The sequence below is a fragment of the Ambystoma mexicanum genome, chromosome 6p (genome assembly GCF_040938575.1).
Source record: "Ambystoma mexicanum isolate Mex_15411 chromosome 6p, UKY_AmexF1_1, whole genome shotgun sequence".
Classification (NCBI taxonomy): domain Eukaryota; kingdom Metazoa; phylum Chordata; class Amphibia; order Caudata; family Ambystomatidae; genus Ambystoma; species Ambystoma mexicanum.
Window position 1 is genome coordinate 1,500,936,499 of NC_090935.1, and position 12,643 is coordinate 1,500,949,141.

The 12,643-nt window shown below is 45.1% G+C and overlaps 1 protein-coding gene across 1 annotated transcript in view; it reads left to right on the forward strand.

Moving 5' to 3' along the window:
• FRAS1 (Fraser extracellular matrix complex subunit 1) overlaps positions 1–12,643 on the forward strand; it is a 1,618,415-nt gene that overhangs the window by 1,587,937 nt on the left and 17,835 nt on the right. The window contains exon 70 of the mRNA XM_069626341.1: positions 2,320–2,525. Coding sequence (XP_069482442.1) covers positions 2,320–2,525 — 206 coding nt within the window. The remainder of the gene's footprint in view (positions 1–2,319; positions 2,526–12,643) is intronic.

The following is a 12,643-nucleotide window of genomic DNA, read 5'->3' on the forward strand; positions in this document are numbered from 1 at the left end:
GATGCTGAATTATCTCTAAACCCCATCAGTCAACAATCCTTGTAACGTCTGGCCCAGTCCTGAAGTATTGTAGTCCATTAGAACTTTTTTATTGTTAAAGGGTACATTCAGAACTGTTTACTAAAACAAACAGAACAATTGGAACACATCCCAGACCATTGGAGTACAGCAGAAGTATTGTTATTGTAATGTATCTATTTGTTCCAAAACAATAGATCAGTCTGGCTCACAGCCCAGACATTCAAACTGAATGAGAAACTCTGTTAATTACAGCTAATATATGCTCACTGCATGAATATATTTCAATGCATTTTACTATGTACTTGCCAGTATGCTTAACGACTACATGGCTTGAGATATCGCTCAACTCTAACCATGGCCAGAATGCATGCCATTTTTAGAGATAGCAGGAGTAGGTGGAGATCCAACAAAAGGAGTTGGTGAGGGAACAGAAGGAGGTGTTAGAGAGAGAACAAAATGCGTTGGTGATGCAGTATCAGGAATTGGTGAGCGAACAGGACGAGGAGTGAAAACAAGATGAGAATTCAGTTAGAGGAGGCGATTACAGATCAGAAGGTGGTTAAGGCAGGTAGAGAGCTGCAAGAGAGAGAGAGGGTCTGGGAAATCAGAGGCAGCGAGGGAAGGTGCCAAAGATATATTAGATGAATGGTGGGCCAGAGTTTGGGTCATAAGGAGACACAAGGCTATAGAAGCTCAGAGTAGAGAAAGGTGTGCTTTCGGAGTGCACTGGAGAACAGAGAATGATTCCCTTGGAACAAGATCATTGCAGAGCAACAAGGAGAGTAGACAGAATTGAGACTTTGTTGTTAGTAAAAGCACCTTCAGATCAGGCCTAGAAGCCCCCTTTGCTGACCCCATCAGCAGGTTGACGAACTAAAGGAGTCTTTGAGGCTAAAGCTTGTTGGTCTCTAGTCAATTCCACACTATTTCCAAGATCTTGATGTATACAACAGATGGCCCTTGATTCCAGCAGCTACAGTGAAGGTACCGGAGAAGAGTACATCAATTGTCGGACCCTGGAAAAGAAGAGGAGGGGTCACTCAACCACCCCACACTGTGAGTGACTGAAATCCCCCAAAAATTGACGGGAGGTGTGAAGGCTTTGAGAGTATTAAATCCTGGATTCTTTTGTTGTGTTTGGTTTGTTGGACTTCAAAAAAAGGAGAGAAATCTTTCTTTTGTTTTTATTTGATTTGCTGACCAAGGAAATCATCGAGAAGGGGTTATGTCCATTTCCTTTCCTATTCATGACAGTATTTAGTGACAATCCAAGATACTCACTCTTGCATAAAAATGCAAGAGCAATGGATTTCCTCCATCTTAATAAAGTTAAGTTTTGATTGAAAGAGAAATATAATGGCATGACACATTTAAGTATCATCGTGGATTTGTTTAGTGATGCTATAATTGTTCTTGTATAATATGCTTAATACCTGAGATCAGTTTCCAAGTGCAAGACCGGGATTCGAACCTATGCTGCTATGCGTTGTCCTGCTTTCAAGACAAACGCGTTGCCCCTGAGCTATCCTCACAACCTATGAGTACCTGTGTTTCGTATTAACCCTGTATGTGTTTGGTGTTCATAAATATGATCTTTCCGTTAATAATAACCTAGCAGGTTCTATTTATTTATTTTTTTGGTTTAATGTACAGTGATGATTGTGACCCAGTTAAAAAAACAAAGTAGGCAATTAGGTATTTATAATGACCCTGAGCAATATGTATCCTTCGATTATGATGGACTTCTAATGCACAGTAGGCATTGTATAACCAAGGTAATGAGAACATGTTTATAATAATAGTATACAATATTCCTAAATTCATCTCTTATTGATATCAAATCGATTATTTTGACTGGCAGAAGTTCCTAATATTAAAAAAAGGCTGCTGTCAGAGATGCCTTTGTTGAATGCTGGTTTGGTTGTGAGGGTTTGTGGGTCAAGGTTTTGGGGAAAATGTAGTAGTAGTGTTTGGTGCCCACTACTGATTACATACAAATTATCTCAAGAAAGTTGTCTAGGTGAGGTGGCCACTGTCACTGCCACACATCCTCAAGTTGAGCACTTGATTTTAGAGCCATGTCATGAGTTATCTAGCCTATTACCAAATCACTAATTGCAGCAAAATGTATTGAAACCTGGACTATCACTCCTAGGGATGCTAATGTCACACCTACTAGCTACAAGCATGTTTATGTTAAAATATTAGATTTTCGTTACACATAAGCCATTATTCAAAAGCTATTTCTCCTAGTTAGAAAACTAAAATAGTCCAACCATTTTCTCTTTCCCCTCATAGGTCAAACTCTCTATGGGCGTGTTCTTTGGAATCCTGACCAGAACCTGAATGCTGCCTACAAGCTGCAACTGGAGAAAGTGTATCTATGTACTGGAAAAGATGGATATGTGCCTTTCTTTGATCCTACAGGAACAATTTATAATGAGGGGCCACAATACGGCTGTATCCAGACCAACAAGTACCTCAAACACAGGTTTCTGCTCCTGGTATGTATGAGGCTCTTCCGTAACAATGCTCTTACAATTGCTGTAAAGCTGTATCCATACAGTAGCTTGCATGTTTATTGTAAAGCTGTTCAGGGAAGACAGGTGTTAAGAGACTGCAGGCCATTTTAAAAATGTGACCTACAACTTGTTGTCCTGCATTGTTGTACGCTACTTGGAAAAGTGTTTTCATCTTCCATGGTATACCGCTGGAGTGTTAAAACACAGTACTACACAATGTTGACTGATTGGTGTGCATAAAGCGGACAGACCCTATTGGGATCCATTGTACACACTGCCTGCTGTGCTCGCATGGCAGTCAGCATGCACTGTTCCAATTAAAGGCTGCCTGACATGCTTTCATGTCGGACAGCGTTTATTAGTAATTGTGAACACTGCTTACCATGGATGCACGGTAAGCAGTGTTCACAATGAAAATTAAACGCTTCCTGACATGCAAGCATGTCAGGCTGTGTTTAATTGTAATTGTTTGCGCCAAGCGGCACTCACAATTAAAAGTAGTCACGGCATGCAAGCATGCCAGGCAGCGTTTACTCACTTTGCAATACGCCGACTTTTGCCCTGCACTTTTACACTCCACCGTGCAAATGAAAAAAACTTTGCGGCGGGCGCAGTGTGATGAATCCTATGCAGTCTAAGTGATTCCTGACAAAGATCTCCTCCCATGTGGCCAGGGGACAGCAGCCGCTACCTGATCCGGACCCTGGGGGTGGTATTACGAGTGAGGATCATGTGGGAGGAGACGGTTTTTGGGGAAAGGTGAGGATCCCATCAGGAAGGACACAGTATTCTTCCCTTCCAAAAGAAGAAGACTTCATTATTCTTAAATTCTTTATGGCTTGTTGTCACTATACAAGTCCTTCCCGTTGTAAACCACAAAAACCCTTCCTGCAAATCACCCTAGGCAGCAGATCATTCATACCTCATACACTCATAACACACATTTAGCATCTCCTGTCTCTAATGGTTTTCTGAATAGAAATTCTGAATAGTATCACATTGGAAATCATAGAAAAACCATGGACTCCAATTCCCAGAAAACCTCAAGTACTGAGACGAGGAAGAGGAGAAAGGAGTTAATGTGGATCAGAAGAAACACAAAGTCAAGCATGCATACTAGTTGTCTTGGGGCTGCCCGAGTGAGCGGGACATTTAAAAATGGTATCTGCATTCAGATCAATAGAATTGAAGCAGAAGGAAGCATAACCGAGGCAGACAGCAGTATGGGGAAGGGTTATGCTGGAGAAAGCAGGCACTCCTACTATGCTGCTCGCAAATGTGACATACCAGTTTGGCCCAAGGCCAGAAGGCACACCGGAGGCACTGAGAGAGAGAGAACTGTCGAGGAGCCGGCAGCAAAACCCGAGCTGTCGTGAACACGGTTGTGCAGAGAAGCAGTGGTCGTGCTGGTGGGTGAACGCAAAGCTGTCCAGAGAGCTGGAAGGGGGTCTGCAGTGAGAGAAAGACTGTTCCGAAGTGGGAGCTTCACCTCAGCAATGTGCCCGGGGTCAGAAACGCTTCAATACACCAGTGAGTCTACCCAGTGCCATTGGGGACCCTGGGGCGTACCGACAGGCATGTGAGCAGAAAAGGATAAGTGAAATGCAAAGACAGAACTTGAACACATCTCCATACATGAGAGGTCAGTGTGGGGAAAGCTGGAGCAAGTATTACCCTAAGCATATGATTACTGATGAAAATATAAAAAGGCAAAACTTCAAATTTCAGTGTGAGGAAAGTTGGAACAAGTAGTACCTCAAACTAATGAGGTGGAGCACAGTGAAGTAATACAACTATGCTGAATTAAAGGACAGTGATCTCAAGAAGAAGTCCATGTGAAAAGGAATACACCCGGCAGTAAACATTAGGAGGCAAGATACCTAGCAGGAGAGTATACCAGGAGCTCTGTAAGACCCGCAAAGAGGATTTCTGGCAGGGGAGTATACCAGAAGGTCCAGTAAATATTGTATTAAGAAAATAATTTCATTTTCAAAGTGTATTGTAAAGAAGTATACCAGAGACACTTTTGTCATCCTAAAATAACTGTTTGACAGAGACAATGTTGTCATCTTCAAGGAACCGTTGTTTGAAAGAAATACTTTTGCCATCCTTAAGGAACTATTATTTGAAAGAGACACTTTGCCATCCAACCTAAATATCCAGGGGAATGGAACCACCCTCTGGATTCAAAGATGTATCCTTGGAGAAAATACTTTTGTTGGATTTATCTATTTATTTTTAATTATGAACACTTTTTGCCAAACATAAGAGACATTTTATTGCACCTTTACTAAGTCATTTTTAGTATGAGTTTCAGATTAGTATGGTTTTGGACACAAGGACAGTTTATATGTTTGACAACAAGACACAGACAATGTTTATATTTAGTTTCCTAGGAAGGGAAACACTCTTTAGGAAAGGGACAGAAAGGCCTTCATCCAATCCCTTTTATTTTAATAAAGATGTCTGATGTTGAAAACATTACAACTTTGTGTACACCTCTCATTTCTGACCTCACAGCAGTCTACGTGTATGTGGACAAGAGAGGACTGCCTGCCACCAAATTGCATGATTGACGAACATGAGCTCCTATATGTTAATTGTTGTAGTGCAATGTTGATCGAGTAGTGAATTGGCACTTTAATACACAGTGGCTAAAATGATCTTGACTTGCTGGGTCGATTTGAGCAAAAGCCCCCATCTCTGATAAATGCTAAATATCAACCCTGCACAAATTCAGCAACTGCCAGACAGCTTGGGTACATGTCTGCAACCGACCTATATGCCTTTTGGATGGGATTCACGAAACTGCCTCACAATAATCCCAAGTGAATGGCCTGTGACATTTTGACATCCAGGGCACAGAGGAACTGGCAAGGTATGTCATCCTGCAACAATACTTCAGTAGCTTAGTAAGGTAGAGCACAGATAGTCTGAAAACCTCAGGCTTAAACTCTGTAGCCAACTGATCCCTACATTTGGACCGACATTGTGCCTGCTCTTTGTCTATGGAAGCACCCATTGTAGAACCAGGCGGCTCCCTCACATGTTTTTGCCCTCATAAATCAAGGGGGTATTATTAGAAAGTAGTGGTAGGGAAATGGATCATCCGTCTACCCATGCATAAAAGAGCCTGAATTGTATGCATTTTTGCAATATGAGTTGTACATATATGTGTAGATGTTGTTGTTTTTATATTGATGCACTGTAATTAGTGATTGGTTTTGATAAAACATTAAAACATATATATTTTTGGATAACACATGGTTATTCGCCCTTTCTGATGGTCAAGGGGTGAACATGAATAGGTCTAGAGGTATCTAAAAATCTCACCAAAACAGAGGGAAAAGGAAGCTGGTTTGTGGGCTTTTGCATATTTTGTGAGCTCCCTCATTGGTCCAGAGGCATACCACTGCCTGGCGTCCACAGCAGAGGTGCATGCATAGAAGTGAGGCTCTCTTTGCCGACCTTTATGATTGGTAGAGCCCTAGCCCCAACCCCTCGGCCCTCCTACACTTAGATCCTCAAGGCATCACTACGCAGAACAATATAACATGGGTTTATTCACAAAATAAAAGCTTTTTGACTACTCTCTAGGTTTGGTACAAATTTACCCTCAGAGAATGCTCTGTTCTGTTGCCATCGGAAACACCATTTGTTGTATAGGCGCCTTACAAATAACCAATAAATAAATGACATGTGCAAAATTGTGTCTGGCTGTTAAAGCCTAGGTTATGCAGCCATGTTTTGTTTAAAAATGGAATATGGACCTTTTGGCCTGGTTTATGCTCCCATGTGTTATTTAAAAATGTAATCTGGCGCAAAAGGCCTGAGCTATGCTTCCATGTCTAGTTTAAAATTTATACCTGGCCCATACGGCCTGGGTTATGCTTTCTTGTTTAAAAATGGAATCTGGGCCCAATATCTGTCATGCTCCCATGTTTTTCTGCCACAAATACCCCATCCCTCCTCTTGTGGTGTATTGTTAGTCTAGTTCCTACTTATCAGGTAGTATAGCGCTGAAATTATTCCATCTTTGGGTTCCCCTTACCCTTCTGCCCTCATAATGTGCAAATTAATGATATGATAGGTAGGTCTTTCAGGTGCCACCACAGATGTGCATGTGCGTTCTGATCCTAAGGTGCCTAACTGCTGGGGTGAACTACCAGTGATCCACGCTTACTCGATTACTGATGACTACCTTCTCACCATGTCTATTTCGCCATCTCTTTAATTTAGGAACAGCTTTACTATTAATGTACCACTTTCCATTAATATTAAAAATGTAAGAAAAGGTTTAAAACCCAAACTCTGAAAGAACACCCTAGCACACCATGCACAAACAGCTGCTGGGCATTCTTCTGTTCTCACATTACCCTTCAAAATGGCAAACCGACTTAACTGTGTTCCTCCCCACATGCGAACACTGACCACTCAAAGGTGGGTCCTGCTGGAAACCTCTCTACCCAGATCGGATCAAAACAAAGTTGCCATAGTTAATTCAATCCACACTGAAAAGTTCTATTCTGCAAATGCGGGAGTGACATGGAGGCAGCCATCACTTGCCTAGTGATCTACAGACCGATGAGGTATAATGCCCGCTTTATACCAGAATGTTCTGATGTACTCGCAGGTATTCTAGACACTTCTGAGTCAATCACTTTCTTAGGACACATTGATTGCCTTGAATCTAAAGCAGATAATATGGCTTCTCAATTCACAGATACCATGACTAGCGCACATATTTCAAATGAGATAGGAGGGCCCACCCATAGAGATGGACATGTTCAAGATATTCTGTTGATGAGGAGTATTCCCCTGAAGCATCCCTTGCATATTGCATTGTGATAGTCAGACCTCCAGCTTATACTGGCCGCCTTGACTCATCATACAAGAACCATACCAAACAGAACTCCCAACAAATGCTGGGAGACCACCAGACCTATGAAGTAAGAGAATCCCTCCCGTTATTCAGAATATCTTCAAGCCCAATACCACAGGACCTATCGGTGTCTCCTGAACATCTGATGAAATAACTGTAAGCGGACATTTCGCTAGTTCTTAACATTCTCACCACAAATGCTAGAAAAAGACTCAACCCCCTCTAAGAGAGCTAACAAATGGTTTGATGAAGACCTGAACAAACAAAAAAAACAAAGTCCATAAACCTGGAACATGGTGGAAAGCATTACAGGACAAAGATGAGCTCAATTTTAAGATACAATTAAGGGGGAATTCAGCCCTTATCTTTAGAAAAAAGAAATTATACTTCCAAAACCATGTGGCCGAGGCAGCTAATAGTAAAGCAGAGATTTTCCAAATCTTTTGGGAACAAAGTACCCTTCCCCAGAGTTTGGAACAACTAACACCCTCACAAGAACTGGTGGAAAGATCATCATTATTATTACAACTTTTCTTGAGTACAGACCCAGCTTCGAGAATCAACAGAGCACTTTACAAGTCATGTGGGAAGTACACAGCGAGGGAGGTAGATCACAAGGTATCAATACAACTGAGTGGGCTGCGAACAATGGGGCAGAGGGAGGGTGGGCAATGTGGCAGCAAGGTATCTACAAGCAACCAGGAGAATAGACGCGAGGGCGCAGTTTGCCCTGTCTCAGGTTTGGTAGGGAGTGGTAGAGCTGTGGACCTAGGTGTTAAGGAGGAGCCTTTCCTTAAAGAGACGAGTCTTGAGCGCTTTCCTAAAACGTCGAAATGTTGGGCCGAGTCTGGTGATGACCGGGAGGAGATTCCAGCGACTGAGGGCATAGGCAGAGAAGGCCTGTCTCCCGATTCCTTTGTTCCTGTGCCGGCGAAGTTCTATTCGTAGTCCTCCAGAGATGTTGAGATTCTCAGTGAAGTAGATTGAGGGCGAAGGCCTTGTAGATGTTACAGCAGGATTTGAAGGTGATGCATGTTTTCTGCGGTAACGTGCGATTTAACAGACTAAAAAAAAACGAAAATCGGCTTTACTACAGCCGAAAACTTTGAATAAATCCACCATTCAAAGGGATTGTGTCCTCCGACGTATTCCTTGTCTTAGATATCTCCTTCCAGCTTTGCTGGCCTCGGAAATGTTTTCTCTCTAGAGGGCGCTGCGCGTCGACGTCCGCCGAGTCGATGTCCCTCGACAGCCGCCGTATCGACGTCGACGTCATCCTGCCTATAAAGGCCACGTGCAGCGTCCGTTCCTCAGTTCCGTTTTTCCGCGCTTACTCAGTGCCTCGGAATATCGTTGCTCAGTTTCGTAGAGAATTATTCCATTTTCCTCGAGATATTCGATCCATACTCGATGGCTTCCTCGTCTGAACCGACGACCCCTCGGTCCGGCTTTAAAAAATGCGAAGACTGTGGAAAAAAGATGTCGCTGACGGACCCTCACAGGGTCGTCTGTGGTGTTTGGGAGCTGAACACCATTGTTCGGAGTGCGAGGACTGTATGTCCATGACAGCTAAGGCCCGGAAGGAGCGTAGGGGGAAGCTGGAAAAAGGTAAGGCTTCTAAAGCTTCTTCTTCCTCGACAAAGTCGAGACATTCGTCTCCTCGTCACCATTCGCGCTCCAGGTCTCGAAGCGGGTCCCATCACTCCTCGAGATCGAAGTACTCGAAAAGGAGACGCCGAAGATCCCCTTCTTCATCCTCCTCTTCCTCTGTTTCACCTTAGAGAATCCCTTGTCCCACGAAACATAGTTCCCGGGCTGAATGGGAGGAATTCCGAAAAAATATGATGAGCGACTTCGAGAAAGCGGCCTCGACCCCCTCGAAGACTGCCGAGAGCGATGCTCTGGTCGAAAGACCCGAAGGTCTAAAACGCTGCGAGTCGCAGCACCCGGCAAAGGAAGCTTCTTCAGCGCGTCACGAACCCTCGAGTAAAGCAAAGACCTCGAATCCTTCTTCGAAGGTTCCGTCGACGCCGTCGACGAAGGTTCCGTCGACGACGAAGTCGGTGTCTTCGACGCCATTGTCGAAGGGACCTTCGACACACAGGTCTGTCGACTCGACGCCATCCTCAACACCGGCGTCGACGCCAAGGAAAGTCACGGTTGCGGCGCACCCAGTGGCTATTCCCAGGTCTTTGATGACAATGTCGTCGAGATTGTCGATATCCTCAAGCAGAATTCCGATTCTATCGAGGACCTCAAGGCCTCCACCTTTGTTTTCGACGCCACGTTCGAAGCCTTCGACATCGGCGTCGACGACATTGATGTTTTCGAGGCCGATTACAACAAGTTTGGCACCCTCTGCCTTGGAGATGGGTTTCACACCCTTTGTGAGTTCAGACCAATTGAGAACAATGTCCTCAATTATGGAAGAGGGAGAACTATCTGACCAAAAAGAGACATTTGAGTTGCAGGGATCTGCAACCCCAGTTCAAGAGGAGTTATCCTCAGAGGAACGCAGATTAAAGGAACACCATGATTCCTTACATGAGGCAAGTGGGTTAGACACTTCCCCAGAGGTGGAGTTCGCTAGGCCAGACCCGGGGGAGCATGCTGAAACCCCTTATAGAGCCTTAATGGCCAGGATTACAGAATTTATGGGGTGGTCAACACCTTCACAGGCTTTCCAACAGGATGACCTCACAGATATTCTTGATAACGGTCCACAGGAGGATCCTGTAGTACCTTTTCATAAAGCTCTTCAAAGAAAAATAATGACGAACTGGGAAACCCCAGATGTCGTCCCGGCAGTAAATAAAAAACTATCTACTAAATACAGGGTATCTTCTGCAGACCCTGAGTTTTTGTCCAAACACCCATCCCCAGAAAGTCTGGTGGTACAGGCAGAATCTTCTACTGACATCAAGATTGCTTACCCTACCGTCCCACAGGACAGGGACGATAAAAAATACGATGCTATGGCTAAGAAAGTCTTTTCGGCATGTAGCGTGGCGTTAAAATCTATTAATGCTACTTGCACCCTTGCTAGATTTAGCCATACACTTTGGGAGTGTGCTTCTACAGCGGCTGACTGCATCCCGGAGGGAGAAGAAAGGGAGGCGTTCCTAAATATCATAAAGGACGGTAAAGACGCTATGTGCGAAGCCCTCCCGACGGGCATTGACTCGGCTGACAGTATCAGCAGAGCAATGGCGGCAAGTACAACAACCAGGAGATTTGCTTGGTTGAGAAAGTCTGGTTTTGCCCCAGATGTGCAAGCCAAGCTCTTGAACATGCCATTTGATGGCTCTTCTTTGTTTGGGAAAAAGGCGGATGACAGTTTAGAAAAACTGCAAACATCAAAGGCAGCAGCAAAATCCCTAGGCGCTGCAATCCGTCAGACACCTTTTCGTCCCACAGGAACCTCTGCGAGAGGCAAGTCTTTTCGCTTCTACTCCGCATTCGGAAGAGGTAGAGGACGACCAGCTCAAAGGGGACAAAGAAGAACTACCCGAGGTGGACGGGGTAGATATTCAAAAGCCGCAGCAACAGCAGGTGCCTCTTTACCATCGGCATCTGCATCAGCCGCCCCAAAACCACTCTGAGGACTTCCCTCACAAGACACCTGTAGGAGGCAGGTTAACTCAACATCTGGCGGAATGGCAGGCTATCACGTCAGATGCGTGGGCATTGGAGACAGTTGCACAAGGTTACTGCCTGCCTCTCCTACGCATACCTCAGAGTCATCCACCGGGGATCAGCTCTCAAAAAGCTCCAGATCCGCTCCTCTTGCAGGAAATTTTAGACCTGCTAGAGAAAGGTGCCATAGAACCGGTACCTTTAGCGGAGAGGAACAAGGGCTGGTACTCCCCTTACTTTCTCATACCAAAGAAAGACGGAGGACTGAGACCCATCTTGTACTTGCGAGAATTGAACAAATTCCTCAGGAAAGACAAATTCAAGATGGTAATTCTCTCTCAGATCCTTCAGGCCCTTCAGTTCCAGGACTGGTTGGTATCTCTGAACCTTCAGGACGCTTATTTCCATGTGCCAATCCATCTCAAACACAGGAAATACCTGAGGTTCGCAATTGGCAGCTCTTATTATCAATTTCGAGTGCTGCCATTTGGGCTGACCTCCGCCCCGAGGGTCTTCACCAAGTTAATGTCGGTAGTGGCTGCAAGTCTAAGGAGGGAAGGGATTCACGTCTACCCCTACCTGGACGATTAGTTGATCAGAGCTGTATCTTCGGAACAAGCTCAGATCCAGCTAGATCATGTTTGCCACTCCCTTCACAGACTGGGCTTCTCCCTCAATTTAAAGAAGTCACAAATGATACCATCGCAGAGACTCCAGTTCATTGGAGCGATCCTGGACACTTCCCTGGGAAAAGCCTCGCCACCAGAGGTGAGGGCTCAAGATATTCTACAGATGGTCACCAAGTTTCAGAATGCCCAACGTCTCCCAGCCTTCGACTTTTTGAGGTTGCTAGGCCTCATGGCATCCTGCATTTTCCTAGTGCCAGAGGGTCGCCTGAGAATGAGATCTCTCCAGTGGGCACTGAGAACTCAGTGGTCACAATTCTCAGGGAGAATGACAGATCTTCTTCAGGTTCCCGACAGGGTGGCTCGAGACCTTCAGTGGTGGGCCTGTCAGGAGAACATTCTGAAAGGAGAGCAGTTTTGGCAACCCTGGCCGGAGATAACAGTAGTCACGGATGCCTCACTCAAGGGGTGGGGAGCCCACGCCAACGACTTGACCATCAGCGGTCATTGGTCTCCATCGGAATCCAGACTACATATCAACCTGTTAGAGCTGAGGGCCATCAGACTTGCACTGAAGGCTTTTCTGCCATCTGTACAAGGAAAGAATGTCCTGATAATGACGGACAACACAGTGGCCATGCATTACCTCAACAAAAGAGGAGGCGTAGGATCACTACCTCTGTGCAGAGAGGCGATGCAGCTCTGGTTTTGGGCAGTCCAAGAAGGAATCTCTCTATCGGCAGTTCACCTAGCCGGAGAGAAGAACTTGACAGCGGACGCTCTGAGCAGGCAGAGCACAGTCTCCCACGAGTGGGAACTAGCTCAGGAAGTCCTTCAAGAGATCTTCGCCCTTTGGGGAACCCCTCAGGTGGATCTGTTTGCCACCAGTGTCAACAGGAAGTGCGATCTGTTCTGTTGAAGGGAATTTCCCCCCGAGAGGAGCTCTGGGAGACGCG